This window comes from Centrocercus urophasianus, unplaced genomic scaffold, assembly GCF_019232065.1.
Source record: "Centrocercus urophasianus isolate 14NV4802_14NV808 unplaced genomic scaffold, USGS_Curo_1.0 seq_29, whole genome shotgun sequence".
NCBI classification, from domain to species: Eukaryota; Metazoa; Chordata; class Aves; order Galliformes; family Phasianidae; genus Centrocercus; species Centrocercus urophasianus.
The window spans coordinates 12,525,084-12,547,986 of NW_024884855.1; the positions used below are offsets into that span (position 1 = coordinate 12,525,084).

General features: G+C 47.1%; 1 protein-coding gene across 3 annotated transcripts; it reads right to left on the reverse strand.

Annotated features, from left to right (window-relative positions):
• Positions 1 to 4,295: 4,295 nt before the first annotated feature.
• LITAF (lipopolysaccharide induced TNF factor) lies at positions 4,296 to 21,855 on the reverse strand. 3 transcript variants are annotated; one of them, XM_042828064.1, is made up of 5 exons: positions 21,712 to 21,855; positions 7,876 to 8,008; positions 6,435 to 6,617; positions 5,897 to 6,056; positions 4,296 to 5,404 (listed from the first exon to the last, which is right to left on the reverse strand). In XM_042828064.1, exons 3-5 carry the CDS (start codon positions 6,613 to 6,615, stop codon positions 5,296 to 5,298), a joined length of 450 nt encoding a protein of 149 aa, XP_042683998.1. In that variant the 5' UTR covers positions 6,616 to 6,617; positions 7,876 to 8,008; positions 21,712 to 21,855; the 3' UTR covers positions 4,296 to 5,295. The 3 variants fall into 3 exon arrangements, with proteins under 3 accessions (XP_042683998.1, XP_042684000.1, XP_042683999.1); XM_042828066.1 differs by lacking the exon at positions 21,712 to 21,855 and adding an exon at positions 10,399 to 10,460; XM_042828065.1 differs by lacking the exon at positions 21,712 to 21,855 and adding an exon at positions 9,991 to 10,096.
• Between the last annotated feature and the right edge of the window lie 1,048 nt (positions 21,856 to 22,903).

The window sequence follows — 22,903 nt, forward strand, 5'->3', positions numbered from 1 at the left end:
ACTGTCTACCCATGTAAAAAATTGCTTCCCCTCCTGTCTACAATCCCATTTTAAATACTGGAAGGCTGCAATGAGGTCACCATGCAGCCTTCTCCAAGCTGAACAAGCCCTTCTCCCTCAGCCTGTCTTTGTAGCAGAGCTGCTCCAGCCCTCTGCTCATCTCAGTGCCCTCCTCTGGACCCTCTCCAACAGCTCCACGTCCTTCCTGTGCTGAGGGCCCCAGACCTGCTGCACATGGGGCCTCATGAGGGCAGAGTAGAGGGGGACGATCGCATCCCTGTCCCTGCTGGCCACCCCTCTTCTGATGGAGCCCAGGATACCATTGGCCTTCCGAGTTGCAAGAGCACACTGCTGCCTCATGTCCAGCTTCTTGTCCACCAGGACCCCCATGTCCTTCTCCACAGGGCTATTCTCAAGATCCTAGTCTGTATCTGCGGATTAATCCCCAGTGATTCATCAGAAGCACATATTAAAAACACTCTTTTGGGCTAATTTGGGGCTAAAGGAGAAGTATTTCCGTTGGAAACAAGTGAAACATCTTGCAGGGAGCAGCCCATCCCTTCAACCAAAGTCCCAAATATGAGATGGCTGAAATTTAGATAAGGAACACACACAAAGACTAAAGTGCAGTTCTGATAGCAGCCAGGCCTTTACAGCACAGCAGAGACAGGGACTCCATGGTTCACCTAACTAATAGTGACTTTCCTCTGCTTGAGAGAGCTTCGCTGTCTGCCTCCTGCTCTTCGTGCTCATCGGTCCAGGTCTGGGATCTTGCCACTCCCCTCCCCTGGAATCCCTGACACATAACAGGATCAGTGAGCACCTGTGCCACAGAGGCACCATCAGAACTCAATTACATAGGCATACCAAGGCCTTCTGAAATAATCTGCTTTGGTCAAGTTAGGATTTATCTTCTGCCACATCTAAGCCCACTGATTCCCTCTGGTTTACCATGGGCTGTTGTTTACCTCAAGCCGGATTCACAAGCAGAAATCACAGGGGGTCTTCAACTCAGCACTGCAATGCTCCATCAGCTGCCCCAAGTCTGGTCGTCCAGCTCTGCTCCCAGCATGACGAGGCCACAGCTGGGACACCCAGCCCAGCCCTGCCCAGGCCCACAGCACTGTGCTGCAGGACACCCACCCCACTGATGTCGTCCCATCAGAGAAATCACCCAAGGTTACATATAACACTTCAGTCCCAGGGCCATCACACCATCTAGAAAAGCAAGAGATGGAAATTGCTTTGTTGGTGGTGTCGTCCAGTGCTTCTGTGAAGTCTCTGTTGCCACGTTCAGATCCCTCATGGCTCACACCATGCGTTTAAATCCTGCAGCACTGTCCATCTCACACCTTGCTAACACTACAAAGCCCTGGAGCTCAAAGGGCTCTTCTTTTCTTCTTCAAAGGTTTCTCTTTTCAAAATACAAGTACTAAGGAGCATCACAAAGAAAGCCAACCCTACAAAAGGCCTTTCAGAAAGCCTCCTGCCCATGCCAGACTTACCCTGGACCTGTGCAGGCCCCTTTCAGTACCTCCAACCCACAGGCACCTGTTCACACTGACAGTAGATTTTTAGATTCTCAGACCAAAAAAGCAGCAGCATTTCCTTTGAAATCAGCAGGTTTCGCAATGTATGGTCTGATGACTTAGCCTGAGAAAACAAATCACTCGTGAAACAAGCACAGAAATAAATTCTGCAACATCTGGCACCTCTTGCAGGAGGGTCCTCAGCCCACAAGGCCACATCTCTTAAAGTCCCCCTGAAGGTAATCGTGTGTATCACACTGCATAAAAGAACTGCGGACGCAGTGGTGAATTTGCTATGAAATACAACCCCTAGAGCTGCACAGTAGAGTACCTGACACCACAAAACCTGCACTTAAATTTATTCCTAGGAGAACAGCAAGTGTCCCATTATCTATTCTTCATGACAGAGCAACAGAAGACAATTAACTTGTCTGAGCACACACATCAACTTCTTCTTTGTAAAAAACAAAACAAAAGCACACCCTTGTGGTTAAATGACGAGAAATGCTTTTAAAAACAGTGCAATAAATAGCAGCTCTTTGAAACTTGCTAATAACACCTTCTTGAAAGGCTTCCAACTGGTGATGGCTTTAACAGTTTGGGGTGTTTTTTGTGCTTTTTTTTTTAATCCCCTTTGCATGGTAAGCCATTTCCTTTGGCTCACACATCATTATAAATAACTAAATTTGAATGCTCAGGATCTGTTGATTAAAACCAGAAGTGTAATGGTAATAATATCATCCAAGTGGAACACAGCAACGTCATCCCAGAAGGCTAAGGAAGGAGGGGGCCAAGAAAAGCTTAATCCAAACTTGTCATTGGAGGCTGGAGGGTTTCGGGCAGCCTCTGCTCCTTCTTTACACATCTTTACACATCATGGTATGAATATGTCTGGTCAGCATGCTGATGCCGGATCTGACAGCAGAGGAAAGGCTGCTCATAACTCAGATTGCTTATTAAACTAGACTTTCATTTTTTATAAAAATGCATCAGAACAAAGATGTACACGTATCAACCTCATTTTTCATTTTCCTGCATTTTCTGCATCTCAGCAAGAAAATACATAAAGAGACAGAGCACTACTTTTCTTGCTGTCATTAACAATTTACCCAGACAAAACTACCATGGTGCCTGTGTCGTCCTGGAGCCAGAGCTGGGACCTCTTCCAGAGCCAAGAACCTCTATTATCTGTCTCCTTTCCTGCTCTTTCTCCAGGCTGCCTACTGCCCCTGAGCATGCAACACTCCAAGCACTTACCTGGGCAGAAGACGCACTGCTGGCCTTGGCTCAGAATCATTTAGGTTGGAAAAGCGAGATCACCTGTCTGACACACCCCTGCCCATGCTCTCTGCCCTCCGTGCCTTGGCTGGAGAGGCCATGCGGTGCCAGACAGCACACAGTGCTGCAGAGTGAGAGGTGGCCACAGGACTGCAGCCACTGAGCAGCACCACAGCTCCTGACTCCTGCTGTCACCGAGGCAGCAGGCGCATTCACAGCAGGTATTACTGAGGCATCACTACATTACCACTGCACTCCTTGTCACTCCTTGTTTTCTTGCCTGTTTGCACAGTGCAAGCACCTTATGCTTGCTGCAGGAAAGTACTATTCAAGGATAGTTTAAGAAGTGCTTCAGCAAGTGCGTTTAATAAGACCAAACACTTATTTCCATTCTGACACTTTCAGACCCGGCTCGGTGTGTGAGCTGTTTAGCTGCAAGCCAGACATTGCAGTTTCTCAGAGCCTTGGCTCAAGGTAGACACTGAAAAATGTAACCCACAGTTACATTTCTTGACACAATTTTAGTATTCATTTGTTTGGAAGCATCCAAAGTATTACAATCTTCCACTAATGAGCACTAGAAAGAAAGCATGTTTTTATTTTAAATGCAAACAGTTTTAAAAACTACCAGTGACTTCAACACAATCAAACGAAGCATTTTCATTTCTCTGTCTAAAATAAACTTAAAGCAAGTCACCTCAGTGCATTCCACAGATAAACCTATGCACAAAAATGCAAACCCAGGCTTTGTACCCAAGGAAATTTAAGTACAGAAGGGGTAGCAGAAGTTTTCACAGAATGTTTAATTGCATGGAGCAGGCATCAATACATGGCATGTCTCGTTCTCAGTCCGTAAGAGCAATTTAAAGAGATGCAATTGACTGTGTGCACAAAGCCAAAGAGCCCACTGCGGTTTTTTTTTTGTTCAGGGTTCTTCTAAATCATGGTACTCCCACCTCGGATTTTCCCAGCACTCCGTATGGGGGAGTTTCTTTACTTCCTGTCTTACTCTGGTGGTAAACTGACAAGAACATTTTTTGTGAAATCCAAGGGAAAAGATGGCTTTACAGTAAGGCACGATTTGCGTATGTGAGAGTCAGTGACAGCGCAGTCAGAGAATTCAAAGAAGCTTCAAAGCAGCACCACCCAGAGCCTTAGAGAACACCAAACCCATCACTGGGGAGCCGACAGGAAACGTGAGCAAGTCGTGCACACCCAGAACAGAAAGCTACAGAAGAAGCACCTCTTTCTCTCCATCAGCCCCTTGCCAGCTGTAGCTGCAGGGACACATGAACAGACACTCATCTTAAACCATCTGCAAGCTGACCCACAAGCAACAGCAATTTATAAGGATTAATTAATGAGGCCCAGCCATTGCATCTGTGACCCACAGAACTCAGAGATTTCAAAAATGAAGCACTGAAAGATTTCTGAAAAGTTACCATATACCAAATATTCGTAGGAGGCGCATCAGGAAAAAACAATAAATGCATTTTAAAATCCATATTTATTTGTAGCCTTTACAGAGATGAACACAACGTCAGCATCGCAGCTTTGCCCCTACACCTGGCTGCTGGCTCCACACAGCTGTCACCCACATGAACTCAGAGGATATTCAGACCATGTCTACCATTTTTTAAATTCTTCAACATTCAGTGTCACTTTAATTTTTGTGTTCACCATCACATACAGCTTAGGTTTCTGAGAACAGAAGTTACCTTTTATTTGGAAAATGAGTCTAATAAATCAGCAGTAAGAAAGAAAAAAATGAAGAAATATCTATTAATAATTTCTGAGTAGGCAACTCTACTGCAAGGTAAAGATACAAGTAGACTGAAAATTAGCAAGGAAATTCGGGTACTACATTCAATCACCAGTGATGCACAATAACCTGAGTTGCCCATTTGGTAACGCAGCTTCCAAAAAGGAAGAAGCCTCTAAGTTTGATTGTCTTTCACAGAAAGTTTTGAAGTTAATTTTAGTGCTCATAAAAAAGTACCCAACTGATAACACTGGGGACCAAATTGCTTCCTTCGTCAGAGGGGCTCCTGCGTGAGAGGCAAGCAATTGCCTGCCAGTTTGTGAACTTTGCTGTTGCACTAGCATCAACACCAAGCACGAGGCTATGCAGTCCTCTACAGACATTCTCCTTGTGGTCTGTGCCAAGACTGTAAAGCAAGCAAAGAGTGTGCAACACAATTGAGTTAAGATTAACTGGACCAACATCAGCAACCTGTTTTGCATAAGGCAGAAAGGGGCAAACAATTAGCAGCCACCACCTGGTGCAGGACTGAGCAGTCCATCGAGCCCTAAAAAGACCTAAGTCAGAATCATCAATTCTTAGCAAATTCTTATTCAAACAATCTGGCAACAAACATCAATTTTTATTGGTTTCCAGTGACAGGACGGAAAAAAACTATGAAGCCTCCATTAAGCTTCAGTAAGGGCTCAGAGAGGTGCCAACCAACTCTTAGTGCTTACACACTGCCTATAGACGTTTGTAAGAACCAACATGGGCATTGCAATTCGGACAGAAGTGTTCCACATCTTTCAGAGCATCAACACAAAATGGAATTAAGCAACAGCCAGCTATGCACCTGCAAGGAAAAAAACACAACGCCTGTCAAGGTTTTATGATTTTTGGTTTTCGGTATTCCACATCATAACATCATGTGGGGCACTGGGAGTTTAACTGTTAATGCTCAAGTCCTGGTCCCAGCAGCCTTTCCTCCTGCTGTTAGATCCGGCATCAGCATGCTGACCATAGTGCTTTACCACTTGTTACATACACAAGATCATCAAACCACATTTCTGTCAAGAACAAAAAGCACTTCCTTAAACTTTCCTACCAAAGCCATCCGCAAAACTGGTGCCACAAAGCTTTAAGATGAACACAGGTGCCTGCAGAGCTAGGTGTTATCAACCTGCTGCTAGGCCCTGCAGGGCTTCCAGCCAACGCCATCTCTTCAAACCACCAAGGGTCAGAATGAGAAAGCAACAAAGCTGAGACTACAAGGCTTTACTACTGCTGAAGGCTCTAAAAGGTCACACAAGAGGAAAAAAAGTGAAGTGCAAATGAATCGACCTACCCCAGCAGGCAGAGGCCACCACATGACAGCCAAGTCAATGCTCCTGGCTCATAGCAGAGACGTGTCACGATCACCTGGTTACAGGAAGGGCAACTCATCTGAACTGGGCGGTCATAGAACACCACTACTGGTTGGTGCACATACACCGTCTGAACTGTAACTGAACAAAGAAACATTTTGTTTATTCAGTGGGTAAATGAGGAAGAAAAGATAACCAGCTTCCTCTGAACTGCAATCAGCTGCAGTTCTGAAATACTTGAGGCTCAGAGCACTGAAATGCACAGTGACAAAGAAATCACCATGATGTTTCCTAATGCAGAACACATAGAATATAAGAATAGGTCTGTATTAAAAACTGCAGAAAGGCAAATCATGTAATTTATGTCATTTTGCTCTGTATGTATTGTGAGACTTGCTTGATCTTATTTCCTAGTTAGGTAGGAAACACACGTCAGCCACAGTCCTTCAGTTTCTGCACAGCACCTCTGACAACAACCTGACTCCTCTTTAATGTGGTACAGTCAAGCTTCAGGCTTACCAGGGCTACTTGTTGGCATGGGCTGTTCTGGGTACTGGGGAGGGTTCACTCCCTTCCCACCTGGTCTGAGGCCAGGATCTGGGATAGGGTAGGGATGAGGATAGTTCACATTGATTCCTACTGTCTCTTCATATGAAGGTGGTGCAGATGGGGCAGGAAAGCCACTAGGAGCAGACATCATATCTAGAACATAACAGAAAAGAATGTCATAACAGAAGAACTTATTTAGAGAAAGCAGCAACTTGTTTCAGACAAACAGCAGGAAGTAACTAGATCAAAATGCACGTTTCACAGCACAAACTGTATTTAATGCCATCAGAAAGACAAAACATAAAAGCTGAACTCAATAGTATTGTTGTTTTTTTCCTTCTCTTTATCTCTTCACAGTTTTTATACATCTTTCCCTCACAAACTAAAAATGCCACAGCCAGGACATGGTGTGTCCTTATTACTGTGCTGAGCTGTCTGGCAGTTTCTCCCAGTTCTCCAGAACTGTACTTCAGATGTGCTCAGTCTCCTCCAAAAGCAAGAAATACGACAGACTGCACAGTGTTTGCTGACTAACGTGAGCCTCGTTTGTGGTGAAGAGCAAATAATTAAAATAGAACACTGATCTTTGCTGCAATTTGAAATAAACAAGTGCTTATACTGAAGGGAAAAGAAACCCCAAACGACTAAGTACGTCCAGCTCAATTCACATCTTTTACAACTCAATCAAGTAGTAAGTGTATCATTTTTGCTGCTTACCAATGTTTCAACCAATGCAAAACACAACTTTACCAATGATTACTTTATTACAGAGTAGAGGCTTGCTAACCATTGCCTTTTCCCAATAAGTGTTAACCTAAGATTAGAAAACAGACGTCAGAGGGGCATTCCTGGAAGTATGGTCAGCATTTTATTTCAGGCAAGACTCACAGCCTGAGTCAGCAATGTGTTACATTCCCTGTGCAACCCCAAAAAGGCACTGATAGACTTTTCACAGTTTCCATTTGTATTTTGCTCACTGCAAATAAGTGCAGAGCAGCTTATACCCTTAATCATGGTATGTTTCAGATACTCTCATCTAAAATGCCGTTGATACACAGCTGCCTGGAAAGAGCAACCAATGTATAACACCTGAATGCAAAGGAGAGAAAAAGTTAAAATCACAAACCAACATCGGATCGAAACAAAATTGAGTTTAATGGGCCCCACGTGGGACTGAGATGAATTTCCAACAAATTCACAAACTGTACCCAACTGTTTATGCAAGGACATACGTCATGTGATGAGTAGCTGAGGACAGACAGTAAACTATCTAATGGCTTAAAGCTGGCTTAAATCAGGGGAACTGAGCCAAGCAGAAGCTGGACTCTTCATGGGTTCCTTCCAACTCCAGGTATTTTGTGATTGTATGAAAGGACACTAATTCACTAATTAAAAGATAATCTGAACTTACGCGACTGAAATAAACAGGCACAAAAGAGCTGATGGCAGAGGCAGAAACAGCCCCCAAGTTCTGTCTTCTTAAAGCCCACTCTCAGTTGCTGCTTCCAAATGCTTCAAAAGGGAAGACGGTGGCAAATACTGGGCTATAAGGAAAAACAAGGATAAGACGTAACAAGGAAGTAAACGATGCCAGAAGGTCAGCCTACTGGTTTGCATACGTGCAACTTACTGACAAAACACGATACGCAAACAGTGAATGACCAGTGCACAAACTAAATGCAGGACCAGACCTTTCACTTGGATACACAAGAATTTCCACATACATCTGGGAGTTTCAGATCCAAAAACCACCCAGCACGGAGAAGAACTGAGCAGTTCTTGCTTCTGCACCCTGACTCTCACAACCCTTCCCCTTCAAGCCTTCAGAAATGCATGCAGCAGGACAAGGACCAATGGTTTCAGCTGCCCATTCTACTTCACTTTTCTACTTTTCGTAAAACCTCCTGTGTTCCAAGCACACAACAAGGCGGCCATCGGCACACTGTGCCCAGCTGCACTAACATTGGGCAGGTGAGTCACCAGACTCCAGAGAAGGATTAACAAACAGCAGAAACACCGGCTCCCTCCCCCAGATTTTTCTTTTTGCTTGCGATTCTTCCTTGAGAGAACGGACGCCTAAATCTGCTCCCGCTTTCCCAGCTCAAACCACCTGCATTACAAGCACACGCTGAGGCAGAACAACACCTGCAGGACACAAAGCACTTTTCTCTGTACATCCCTCACTTCAGAGCTCTGCTGCTCCACAAACAAAGCAGAAAACGTCGGCATAAACAGAGGAAAACGTCTGGTAAGGATACAGCATTCACAAACTGCTGCTGGAGCTAAACCAGCACACTAGATGAGGTACTTATGCTAGCTGGAGACCAGGAAGCAACAAAGCAACAAATTCTACCAACAGAATATTCTCCCACCCATTGGAGAGTGCAGCACAGCACTTTGACACTTCTGTGATGGCACTAAAGCCACATTACATTTCAGGGAATGAAAAGCTTCTAGAACTGTTGTATATTTAGTAAAGGTCAGAAATGCACAGCAGTTTTTGCTTAATTTTGCACTTTGTTAATTCAGACACTTCTCCCCCAGGTTAATCCTCAACTAAAAGCCCATGCAGCAGTGTGAAACCAGTGCCCCACACTGATGGCCGTGGCTCTCATCTCCCTCTCCTCCTTTGTTTTTTAAGGAAAGAAGTAGTGATTCTGGAGCACAGACAACTACGAAGTATTACAACAAAGAGTACAAAAACAAAACCGAGTATCAGTCCCTCTGACATTTATCGAAGCGGCGGTTCGTTAATAAAACAAGTGAACACACACAAGAACGAAAAAGCTGTAGGATTACAAGACCGGCTCTTCTCGCAGTAACTGCAGCCCAGCCCCATGCACCGCTTTGCTGCCTTCGTCTCCTCAGAGCAGCTCAAAGAAGGGTTTCAGCTCTCAGTGCCGCCCCGGAGCACAGCGCGTCCGGCACAGCCGGCTGTTCCCGAAAGAAGCCTGCGATCAGGAGAAAGAGGAGGGAACGACCCGCCTCTTTATCCAGGCTGCAAAACCTCTCGTATTGCTTTGGCACTCAGCGTCTGCGGGATTTTTCACTCGAGGAACGTTATTCGGTGAGGACGTGAAGTTGGTGATGAGATTTGCCTCCATTTCGTGCAGCCTCCGGGCAGCAGAGCCTCTTGGTTTTCTTCCTCAAAGAACAGATTTCCAAACCCAGGCCGGCCATGTCAGTGCATCGTCATCTTTCCCTTTCTCTTAGGGAAGCTGGAACTTCCCTATTTCTCTATCTCAAGCTTTATGTTTCTCTTCTCCCCTCGCAAGAGCCCGGGCTGCTTTCCGGCACTGCGAGCAGCAGCTGAGCCCGGCAGCTCGCAGCGCGACCGCGTTCAGGTGCGCCGGGGTTAGACGGCGGGCATGAAACATAAGGCATTAAACAAAAAGCGACAGGCATGAAACAAAAGGCGTTAAACAAAAGGCGTTAAACACAAGGTGGCAGGCATGAAACAAAAGGCAGCGGCAGCCGTGTCCCGCTCGGACACCCGAGTCACCCGAGGACGGAGCGCAGCCCTCACCTCCCCGCCCGCGAGCTGAAAGCGGCGCGCGTTTCTCAGACGGGCTCTTTGGCACAGAGAGCCGCGGCGGGTTGCGCCGAGCAGCCCGTTCTCGGCAGAGGCGCGGCAGGAGAGCGCGGCGTTGGCTCCCCGCGGCCGGACGTCTCCGCGCTGCAGCCCGGCCGCCCGCCGCACGCGCTCCGCCCCCCCGCAGGTGCTCGGCCGCGGCCCCCGCCGCCCCGGGGTCGCTGCCGCCGGCCTCGGTCGTGCGGAACGACCGACGGGTTGCCGAGGAGGCCGGACGGGGCGACTCCGCGGGGGCTCCGCGCTGCGCTCCGGCCCGGGTCCGTCGTCTGAACTCTCCGAAAAAGGGACGGAGCCGACCCGACCCGACGCAGCGAGGCTCCGGGCGACGCCCTCGGCCCTTACCGCCCCACAGAGGATCCGTGTCAGCCCCGCTCTCCCGAACCTCCGCCCCGTAGCGTTTGTCCCGTCCCTTTCCCCTCCCCGTTTGCTCGGACGAATCGCGGCTGCCGGGACACCCCCGGCCCGGCACTCGCGCGGACGAAGCGTTTCTGACGGTGCTCGGGGCGCAGCACCTCGTGCCGCCCGCTGCTGCAGAGCAGAGCACAGCCGACCCGAGCACAGCGCCGTGCGGCTCCTGCAGCTTTCTGCCTCGGGGCACCCGAACTGAAAACAGCGATCGCCCGCTTCCCTATCAGCAGCAGTGGCGGAGCGCGCGTTTCTGAGAGAGAGGAGAAGAAGGGGCTCCCCTTAACTCCAAGGCACGCCTTTGTAACCAGGTCCGGTTACTTCAGCCAACGCTGCACGCAACAAAACAAAGAAAACTATCGAAGCCTCCCAGCAGACACAGTGACTTTAACGAGGGCTCTTACAGGCAATCCATTGGATTCAGCCTCTGGAAACTTGCAACACGTTGCTCCTTTCTCCATCCAACCGAACGCACGAAATAAAGCAGAAAATGATCACCGGGCAGATCGCAGTGTGGGATTCAAAGAGCACTGCTTCCCTGCCGCAGCTGAAGTGAGCCAGTTGGCCAGATTTGTCATTGAGAGCTTTAATCTGCTTTGGACTGGAAGGGCTCAGCAGGGACTTTGTTCAGGTTTTTGGCTGAAAGTATCTAAAAATCCACTGAAGTCCTATTTTTGAGCATAAATCCTCTCTTGGACCTCACCTCAAGAAACACACAGAAAGCTTCAATTCAAGTCGTCCCAGAGCCAGGGACAGGACAAAAGGTGCTCGCAATCCAAGTGACAAGAGGTGAACTATGCAGTCAGAGCAATCTACAGAATTGGCTACAGGTATTTGTACACAGGTTTGCATCAGATGCTGAAGTGTGAGGGCACTGTGAATATTCTGGGAAAGAAGAGGAGGGGAAAGGGAAAGAAACGTGTGGTGGGTTTACTTCTGCTTTGATTCGGCTACATTCAGTCCTTCTTACTTCTTAGCATTTGAACCCAAAAGTAAATGTGACTTAGAGATGAATGACTTTCCACCACTGTTAAGAAATCCCATGATGATATTTATCATATGATCACATCATGATGTGTGATCCCCAGATGTGTTAAAATCGGAATAACTTTGTGCTCTTTGGAACTAGATTTCCTTTGCCAGGTGGGTGTGAGCAGCTGAGAAGCCACAGCAGAGAGAAGCCAGGACTGAATGCACCTCCTGGGGTGAAGGAAGGCACGAGCTGCGCCTGAACACCTTCTTACTCTGTGTCACGTGTTGCTTACATCTCCTCACAGCCTGTCTCCTGCTAAAACTTTTCCCCTTCTGTGGAGACCCAAAATTATTACTCGGTTTTGTTTCATGCTGTCCTCCCCCGCTGTCACAGAATATCCTGAGTTGGAAGGGACCCTCAAAGACCAGACTCCAACTCCCAGCTCCATGCAGGAGGGAACAGGCCAGAAATGAAGACAAATCTTGCTGAGCTCCCCTGCTGTATGAGCTGTGCTCTAAGATGATAAATACACCTTGTTAAAGAGAGAGAGGAAAGGCCACATGGCAATTTCAGAAAATGGAAGTAGGTTCAAAAGCAGCATCCCATGAGAGCTCCCCCCAGTCTCCTTTCTGATGGAGGGAGGTGCCCAGCAGCCCCACGCTCTGTATTTGGCTGTCAATGCTTTTCTCCACCCTATCGTGTCATACAACAGCATCATGAGTCACGGATGTACACACAGTACTGTATTGCTTTATCATCACGTTAATTGCAGGTATTTTATGACGGGACACCAGCAGATGTCAGTTTAATCTCAAAAAAGAACTCCTCTGCATAGATGATTTATCAGCCTTTGCTTCAGTGAGTTTCCACCAAAGTAACCACTTGAAGCTGGGAATCAGAAGTCAGCTTTTTCCTGCCTGGAAATCAAAAGGGTTGCACACACAATTTTTTTTGGTGGTCATTTTGCATATATGAATTTGTCAAGGCAATGCAGTACGAACATTTAATACAAGAAGAATACAGTCAGTCATTTTGTAATTGCAATTGTCAGTCAATATCCTGTCCCACACAACAGCTAACGTTTAAGCCATTCATAGGTTTGCTTTTCAGAACACAAATATTTTAAGGTAGGAACAGGTAAGCTTGATAAGGTTGGAAAACTAAAACAAAGCAACAGTGCCATCTAGAAGTGCAGTGCTGAAGACAGGAAATACTTTGGAAGATTGAAGTTCCAAGTAACGAACCAAACCAACCCAAACCTCCAAAACAATCCTTCCTACATCATTCACTGCTCCAAGCACGGGCTGGGGAAGGCGTCCCTCCAAGTCCCAGGGCATGAACTTCCAGAGGGGATCAGTGCTGATAAAAGACAAAGTACTTGCACTCATAACATCAGACGGGCCTTAATCAAAGAGCAGCTTCTGCCCAGGGGAATGCTGGCTGCCTCACAACACAGACACTGAATTTTAATTAAACTGATAGAGGTAAGCACTGATTCTGCCAATTGTAAATCTTTCCTATGAAAATCATAGCTCATTTAGCTCCTCTGTGAGCTAAGTTCCTTTTAATATTATTTAATGTGCAATGCCAATGTAAATACTCCTCTGTTTTGCTAACCATTTACGTAACTGTTTAAGTAAACCTAAATAATCTCTTCCTATCTCATCCTTTTCCTTCCAGGAAACTCAGGGCTGGGGTTTGAGGGCTGCCATGAAGCCAGGTACCTTCAGTGCTCACTGCTCTGCTGTGCACATTTGGGCTTGAATAACATCAGATATCCCCAGATAAGTTCTGTGCATGGCCCAGGGAGAAGAGAAAAGGAACGGAGAGCCACAAAAGCACCCTTGGCTTCAAAAACTTTCATAAGAGATACTTCATGACTTTGCAATTCTACCAGCATGGGAACTGTAGGGAAACAAGGCAAGACCCTCATATGACAGATAAGAGAAGTGATGTCTTCAAGTCAGCTCTCAGACACGTTATCTTGCATAAATCTTATTTCTCAATTCCTATTTTCTTCCAGTGTCTTTTTCACTTCTGGTACTGGAAGCCAAGGGGATGAAAATGTTCCTTCTCTTCCAAGCTTGCACCCTCCTCACTGCACATGCTGGGTTAGCATGACTGCTAAGGGAAAAGATTTGTTCCCTTCTCTGCAGTTGGTAATGTGCTGGGTGCCGTTCCTGGGAAGGGCTGGAACATTCATGGGTTTGTTACAGGAAACAGAGAAGCAGCACAGCTACTTGGAAACTGAAACGTTCCTCTGGGACTGGAATGGGTAATTACAGCACTGCTAAATCCACCCAAAGCCAATACGAGGACTTTAACGTCCTGAATTATGTTAATGAATTGCTTCCATCAATTCTACATCATTAATTGAAATTTAATAATTTAAAATTAATTATGAAGAACATAATAAAGAATTTTACATTAATACTACACCTGGTAGCGTGCAGTTCATATTCTAGCAAACATTTCTGCTCCCTCAAAAGCAGGGGCACAAAGCAAACCCAAATAACTGCCATCACAAAATCAGCGTCCCAGAAGAGGGACTGTTTGCAGTCAGCCACTAACTCGTACTATTTCACATACTGCGCTGCCAACCAATTTCATGCCATGCACGCGTGCACACGGAATGATCTTCAAGTATTTGCCCCAAGGATTCAGACGCACCACGCCTCGGCCATGAGATGGCGCGCGTTGGCCTCGCAGCGCCGCACCGAGCTGAAATCCTTCACCGAAGCTCCTCCACTGCGCCCTACCATCACCGAACGAACGGGGTGAGCTTCACGCACAGGGCCCCTAAAGCCGACCTCATCAACCCCGCGGAAAGCCAAGCTCACAGCTGCAGGGCGAGGCGGATGGGTAGAAAAGAACACGGATGTCCTTTTGTTGATTTTATGGGACGGCGGTTTGAGCAAACATTACGGACAGCCCCTTATGTACGAGTGTGACTTGTGGCAAGAAAGGAAAAAGGTCAATTTAAAAATCACTCGTATGCAGGGATGGAAGTTGCATCAGTTGTTCCTTAAAGCTAGAACACCCCCAGCCGTCTCTAAGCCCCTCAGCAGCTTTATATCCTATACATATGATTTATGCAATTATATTTCTCATACATGCATACAAAAATTACAGTACTTTTTAAGGCATGAAATGCCATTTATAAGCAGAAAAGATGCATTAGGACAGACAATGTTTTAATGGATAAGTACACCAGTTTCCTTCCTTTCTATTTCCTTCCTGCACGCACTACTCTTAAAGCAGATTCCTGCATCCTTTCCAAATTGCACGGCATTTGTTTTCCCCAGCTACAAGAGCTCTCTGTGGTTGCTCACACCTACCGGCCTTGCTACACAACAGGATCATCTTCAGTATTATCTATGCTCCTTTCTTGTCGTTATTGCCACTATTGCACTTTTACAGACAGATTCTTTCCAGATGATACAAATTCCCCGTGAGCTGAAGGAGTTTTCTCATGGCTCTGCCAGGATGGCAGAACTCCCATCACTCTCTCTTTCTTTTGCCTAAATAGAAATGTACAACAGCTACCAGCAATTATAGCATGACACTAAAACTGAACTTAATTCCTCTTGCTCCTTTCATTCCCATTGCAGGCTGCCGCTCCTGGGGCAAAATCTCTTATCTGAGCACACTCCCCCAGCTGTATAAAATGCAGCCCTAGGAAGAAGAGCTGAGGAATAACACCTCTCCAGCTCACAAACAAATGAAGACTTCCATCCATTTTCATGCACAGACTTTAATGAGGTGGCAGCACCTCCTGCAGCACAGTGGAGAGAGTGGAGGTGGCCAGACCTGCAGCTGAACCCCCCCAGAAAGGCCCTAAAGTCACAGAACGGCCAGGGTTGGAAGAGACTTCAAGGATCATGAATCTCCAACCCTACATGCAGGGCCACCAACCTCCCCATTTAACACCAGACCAGGCTGCCCAGGAATGGCAGATGTGCAATGAGCTGCCATCTTCCTCCTTCCCCAGCAGCTCTAAGTGCTGGTAGCGTAATTCCTGCTGGAAAATCTGCACGGTGCAGTTAGCTGCTGATCAGACCTTCACTTTCATGAAATTGTTTCCATTTAATGTTAACTCCGTTGGCAATTGGCTGCTGACAGTTCCTAATTTCTGTTTCCCCATGTCCACAATGCCCTTGGTGGCTGCACATTCAGTTCTTGGTCTGACCCTGCTATGTGCTCCCTCATTCAATGCACTGCTTAAATTATTATTTTCAAATCGCTGTGCGACGCTCAGCTGCAGCTCTGGATCACAGGCTGCTGTGACATTGGGTGCCCTTCCAACAGCCGTGCAAAACCAAGAACCCCATTTACTACCACAGCACTTGTGGGAAGCGAATGTCAGAGCAGTTACAGCAACCTGCACAGCACTGGAATCATTCGAGTGACACCACAGGATTCCCACTCAAGCACTGCTGACTGAATGTGGAGATCATGGTTGGGAAACTGGAGAAACAGCTTGGAGCTTTTGCAAGATTGCAGAAATTTTGACTCTATGAAAATCCATTAAAAAAAACATTGTTTTGTGCAAAACACCACTAAATTGGGAATCATTTCTCAAACTTTCATTCTTGCCTGCAATCTGGAGTTTTCCCTGTACACAACAGTTGTGTGATGGAACCAAACACGTTTCTCTTCTGATAAAGGTGTGTTTGATTCTGGAGAATTTCTCACACTGTCCTTGGAAATGTACAACAGGCAGAAATGGTCCAGAGCCCCCCTGCTCTGCTCACATGGCCAAACCCCTCCCTGCCCTCCTTACCAAACCTTGGGACATTTATTGCTCTTACAAAATCTGCACTGGGGCCTTGGCTGCTGAGTCAGCAATGAAATAATCTTCATTTTTCCCATTCAGTCTTCTGTGGGAGATCATCACAAACATAGAAGTGTGCACAACCAATCCCCTGAACTCATCAGAACTGCTCAGGTTTTGACAGCTTTGTTAGTACAGCCTATTTACTTCTGTCTTGCACACAAATTTCTGAACAAATTATTTACTACTTGATTCCAAAAATCAGATTTTGGATAGGTCCACCAGTGATAGAAAACCTCTCTTTGCGTGGAGAGCAAGGACATACGGGAAGGATAGAAAAAGTAATTACCATTCAATTTAAATTGTTGCAGTCAGTTTACTCAGAAAATTGCTTTGCCCAACCTGGAACATTTCAAAGGACAAAAGGAGCAGAAGGATTTTATCTAAAGGCAAACACTGAATAATTTTTGTTGCTACCTTCCCGTTTTTCTCCTCATGCCAGCAGATAAAAGAGGAACAAGCGATAGATGCTTTCCTTTTCAGCAGGAGATGGCTGGCACAGCACAGGTTGCATGCAGGTGCTGCACAGCGTGGTATCAGTGCTGATAAGCTGAAGCTTTTGTGGAGGAGGAGGGCACAGGCTGAGGGAAGCAACTGAAGCTCTGTGAGCAATCGGCACTGAGAGCTGTGTGAGCACCCCATGGTGCGGGTGTAAATGCATTACAAAGAGTCAATGCTAAGCAGCAGAGCTATTATCAGCAATCATACATTTGATGGCTTAGAAAAAAACACTCAACAGAGTCTTTCAGCATTACACGATCTGCTGCATCTCCACAGCTCCTCACGCCCTTACACGGAACGCTGCATACAGGTGGTCACAGACACGGCCTCCCTGCCCCACACAGCAGGGCTGAGAGCTGCAGGGACATCTCCTGTTGCATGCCCAAGGGTGCCCACACCTGTGGCAACGCAGCAGATTGAAGGTGGTTCATTCACATCCCTTAAAAACAAAGCTCTGGCAGTGACAGTTTGGAGGCAAAATATTTGCTGAGGTGGAACAAACTGACACCAAAGCGCACCAGTGTTTTTCAGTGCTGGGAGCAATGGGAGCTGAGAGCGGCTTCCCCCGGAGCGCAGGCTGCCAAGGTCTGAGAGCAGAGCTGCTCTTTGCTGCAAGCTGAGCTGTACCTCAGAACAGCCTCTGACCGACCCTCACAGCCCTGCAGAGGTGCTCCAAACAAAGCTGTGCACATCCCTGGGCACAACCCCAGCCCCTCTGGGCAGTGTGGGCACCAGGAGCCACAGCCCCACATCCCACCCTGCAACCTCTTGGAGAGAACACAAACGAGAGCAGGTCTGTGTGCACCACTTAAGAACAGAGGTCTCACTTCCATTAAAACATGCGTTTAAAATTCTGTGAGTGGAGAAGTGTATAAAACCTACAGACCCAAAAACCCACCAAAGTGCCTTACCCACAATGAGCTGACCTCATTTTTAATTTTCCTTTTGCATCTGGAAAAGTTAGACCTCAAAAACCAAGCTTCAATATGCTGAGCAGCTCTTCTGTGGCCATCAGAAACAAATCACCAAGTTATTTAATTGGCTCAATTATCTTTAGCCATGCCACAAATAGCAAGTGACAAAGGCTTTGCTCCTGTACACATTGACTGGAAAACAGAGCAGGGCTGATGCTATTGTCTGCAGAAACAACACAGCAATTTATCAAAGACATCTCTCAAACTTTGTTGTAAAAGATCACAGAGTTTGTAGCACAACAGAAACAGAGCAAACGCAGCAACTCCACCGCCAGTGTCCACTGGTGCCAAAGCTCTGCTGCCTGCACAGAGCAGTGCCAGGCACGTTCCAGGCAGACCTTCTGCAGACCAACCTCTTCTTCACCATGTTCTGTGAAGCAGAAAACGTGAGCGTGTTCAGCCGGCTGGGATATTTTGAGCAGTGGATGAGGATAGGGAAAGGAATAAAAATAGCTTCATTATCATTGCCCTTGAAAGGCTGAAGGACACAAAGGCTTAAAGTTCTTCTGTAACCGAATGAAGAAAATTAAATCTTTCACTCCTCCACACTTGTATTTAAAATGCTTTGGGATTTTGTTGTTTGCCTGTTTATTTTCACTAAGCATTTTAAGGTCTGCTCGGCGAGCAACGCATTTCTCAGCAAAGCTCATTCTTTCACACTGCAGAGCCCAACTGGCTCTCCTGGCTCCCATGGAATGGGCACCTCCTCCCGTGCCCAAAGGAGCACACCTGCAGCAGACACTGCCTGGTTCCCTCTCCTCTCCCTCCCTCCCCTCTGCCCTCCAGTAAGTTTAAATGTAGCAATGAGTGCCTCCAGCCACAGGCTAGTTAACATCAATTCAGACCTGCTCCTTCCCCTTGTCCAGGCTGTTATTTGTGGTTCTGATCTGACCTGAATGATCAAGGGTTACACTTCACAAATGGTTGATCAGCCGTGGTACATCAAAACAGAGGGTCTTCCTTCCAAATGGATAACATCAAATATTCAGTCTAGGTATATCTGCTCCCTAAAATGCAGGTGAATCATTTTTATGGGAAAATAGTAGCATCACTTGCTGCTGCAAAACCAAGCTTTTGTTTGGAGCTGATCCAGGCAAAATAAATCTTTAGAACGGATGGATAAAATGCCAGCAGAGGTGCATTAAGAGCTGGGAACCAAGTGCTTCCAATTCTGGCATTTACAGGATTGTAGATGTAACCCAAGATCCTCAGGGTCTGGCCTTCGCTGTGCAAGCAGCTACACTTGGAGTTAAGCACTGTATGGACCACAGAGAAAAGAGGAAAGGCAGCTGACCTTTAAAGGTTTCTTCAAAAAGGCAAAGTAATTATTGTATCACCTAAAAGACATCATGCAAAAATATTTTCTTGACAGGTAGACCACCAGAATGTTTGAAATGCGCATTTTGTATTACTAGCTTATCTTTGATATGGTATGAATTTCCAGAGACCAGTGAATCATTACAGAGTGGTTTAATTAAAGTCTTCCACATCGATTGAAGTGCACGAAGCTCCATGTAACACAATATCTGTATTAGCAGAGTTACTGCAGTTTGACCTACTGTCTGTACAGAGTAGGTGGAACACAACCAAAAGGCACATTAGAACAACACAGCTCAATACATATTGGATTCCAAGCCCAGTCTGGTTCCATTCTCCCTCCAAGCAGCCTAACAAAACAAATTTAATTGGCTTAAAAACAAACACAGTGATTTATTCCAAAGGGGAAAAATTGAACAAATATAAACCACTTAGGACTGAACTCTCTCTTTCGCAAATATTTCTAAGTGTTTTTTCCCCCCCTCTAAGCACAATTTTTCGCTTCCTGCAGCACAACTATAACAACCAAGAGCTGATCAATATCACGTATGTACTGAGAGCTGATGGCCGTTAGGAAGCAGGGCATTTTGGAGCTCAGAATAACTCAGACTGTGCCCAGCTCGAGTTCCGCAGTCACACAGCACATCTCCTGACAGTGTTACAAAGGCAGCACTTCAGTGGGAAGACAGTCCTAACACACAGAAGGAATACAGGAACCAACACAGCAGTGCATTTCCCTAGGGTGCTTTGCACGCTGCTAACTGCTGCATTACTGCAGCCTGCATCGCACAGAGCACACGGCAGGGCAGCTGCAGCCGGGCTTCCTCACCAACAGCCGCACCTCAGCACACACAGCAGATCTTTTTTCTGACAGTTGATTGCGAGCAAACCTCACATGGGCCCTATTTTCAGGAAATATTCAATAAAAGGCTCATTGATTGGATAAACACGTGAGCTCACATCCACCCAAACAAAGAGAAGTGACCTACTTCCACTTCTATTTCAGGCCCAAGGAAAGATTGCACTGTTCCAGCACCGCTGTGTTGTGAGCTCAGTGCCAGCACAGCCCTGCTTCTCTTGGTTGTCTTGAATGCTTTCAGAGGTCACAGCTTTGAGCCCAGAAACAAACGTCATCACCCTGACTTTGTAACAGCTGAGGATGTCTCCCCCTTCCACTCCCCACCTCTCTCCCCAAAGAAGAGAGCATCCCCTGAGGCAAATCAGATCCATCCCAAGACTTCCAGTTACTGTCTGCATGGTTGCCATCATCTTAGTCTCAAAGCCATAGCAAAGGGCGACTCTTTTTCCTTCTCTTCAGAAGGTTACCCTCCAACTTTTTCTGAAGCCCAATTCTACCTAAAGTTAACTATTAACTCTATTTTGCAGTATGAGCAGACTGTCAGTACTGCTGCCAGGCCCAGCTAAGATGAAGGCTTAACTGTAAGTCAGTTTGCTGTTCTGCTGTTTCCTCTCCTTTGTTTTCAACCGTTTGTCCCCGTAAATCCTAACACAAGATTTTTTCTTCTTAGAGGCCGAGGCTGCAAATTAATCTGAAGATCTTAGTTACAATTAAAACAATTACTTTCAATCAGACTACTGTATTTAAGTCCCCTTGCTACTAATAGGTAAAGTAGCCACATCATACAGGAAATACTGACTGCATTCAGATCTGATCATTCTGATGCAACCTTCCCACCTTGGTTTCATGATCGTGCCCTCCAGGATCCCAAGCAGCAAAGCTCTTTGCCCAGCAGAACAACCAGGAGATGCGCAGGTGTGAGCAGAGCCACCTGGGACAGCCTGGAGCTGCCTGAACAGACAGACCACTTGGGGGTCAGTTTTCCAGACCATCCCCAGCTCCTTTGTTCACACCACTCAAAGGCCACTTGGTCTGTAAATCACCCCTACCTGCTCCACTAACACCTGGCAGCTCCAATCACTGAGCACAGCAGCAAACATTGTCACTGGGCTGCTGTTTGCAGGGATCAGCTGCACGGCGTGCTTTGGAACGAGCAGCACTTCCATTCTGAACCCTTTTAGGAATCATTTTCAAGAGGACTCCAAACATTCAAAGCACAGCAATGTAAGTGGGCACGAAGGCTGAGGTAATGAAGGATTGCTGCTCTCTTGGCACGCTGGGGAAGGATCACACTGGGCTTCCCTTAGAGGAATGTCCCTCTGCAAGGCAGCGTGCCACAGTGAGCACACAGGACTGGTGCACTGAGATGCGTACAGCATGCTTATTATGGCCTGGGAAGCACCTGCTGCAGGAAGCAGAACCAGGCTGATAAAACCCCATAAGAATGCAAACAAGCTCCTAAGCAATCTCACCATGAATTTCTAGCTCTATTGCAGCTGAGCTCAAGAACACAAGAAGACACATGGAGCAAACAGCTATTCCTATGCTGTATGCTGCCAAGTAAAAAATGCGCTTTGAATATGCAAGTGAGAAACATAAGATTTGTTTGGGCTTCCCCTGATAACACATTGAGCATCAGAACGTGCCAAGAAGACTAGACAGGAGGGCAAACAACCAGAAAGAGAGCCACCAAACTACAGATGTGTATCAGGAAAGGTGAGAGCAGAGAACCAGTCCTGAATTACCAACAAAGGCTGCTGGTCACCACCCAGTTCAACAAAGATTTGCTCACCTGTCCCAAGGCCTGGGGCTCACCAAACACTCCCCAAGGAGGGATCTCCAGATAGAAACCTTTCCCTTGGGGCAGCCAGCCCTTTAATGAGGGCAGGGAGGGCTGGAACCGGGTTTTTGGAATTGCTGCCACCTGTGCTCCCAGGGCTGCGTCCTTCCCCAGGTACTCAATTATTGCTTAGGGCAGTGACTCAGCAATTCCCCCTACAATATATAAGGAGACCTTTTCCCTGTTTGAATGTACTGATAGTGACAAAGATAACTGTAAGAGAGAAGACCTTCAGTTCTAGTCTGCAGGACAGGTTATGTACCTGTGTGTTGCTCCAAAACTGCCTACAGACCAATTCTGCTCTCTTACTAACACGAGTCGTATGTACACAGCAAGATTCCTTTACAATTGGGTTGTCGATACTTTCCGGGTGCTGAGAGAAGTACAGTTCAGTAGAGCACAGGCAGCTGTAGAGGCCCCGTGCTGGTGCTCAGGGACAGGCAGCCTCTCGGTGGACGCAGGACCTGACAGTCGGTGCCCGCACCCGCCCCCCTGCTGGGCGCACCAACGTGCTCTGCTGGTCGCTTTCCTTGAAACTGAATTCGGAGCCTTCTTTTTAATGTGTAGATTTAAAAAGTAGAAAAATATATCTGCAGCTTTCTTAATGCAGGTAATTCTCTTGCGGTTTTTGTATAAAATATTCTAGCACTGCTTAGAACTTCCCCAGGGGAATCTGCGGTGGCCCAGAGAACTGCAAGGGCTGTGAGGGTAGAAACAAATCGATGCGTGAAAACAAAGCAGAGAGAATTAAAATGGAAAAGGCTGACAGCCGAACCGTTCTGGATGAGCGAATACTGGAATTACTTGAACGGGTGAACGCTGTACAGCTGCATCTCTGCTCGAACGGGGGCCTCAGCGCGATCAGCTCTGAGCATCAGCGCCCGCAGCCCCGGGCAGCTGCCGCCGGGCGCCGGAGTGAGGAGCGGCGTGTGCTGCACCGCACGGCAACGGCCGGGCCCGGAACTCTGCCGCAGCCCGTTCCTCCCCCTCCTGTAACTAAGCCTGACAAGCCGGGGTCGGCACTGCTCTCCTCCACCGATAACAGCCGGCACCAGCGGAACGATCAGGAGACTCTGAGCCGAGCCGCACGGCGGGAGCGCAGGCACGGCTGTCCCGGAGCCCTTGCGGTGCGCCGCGGGCGCTC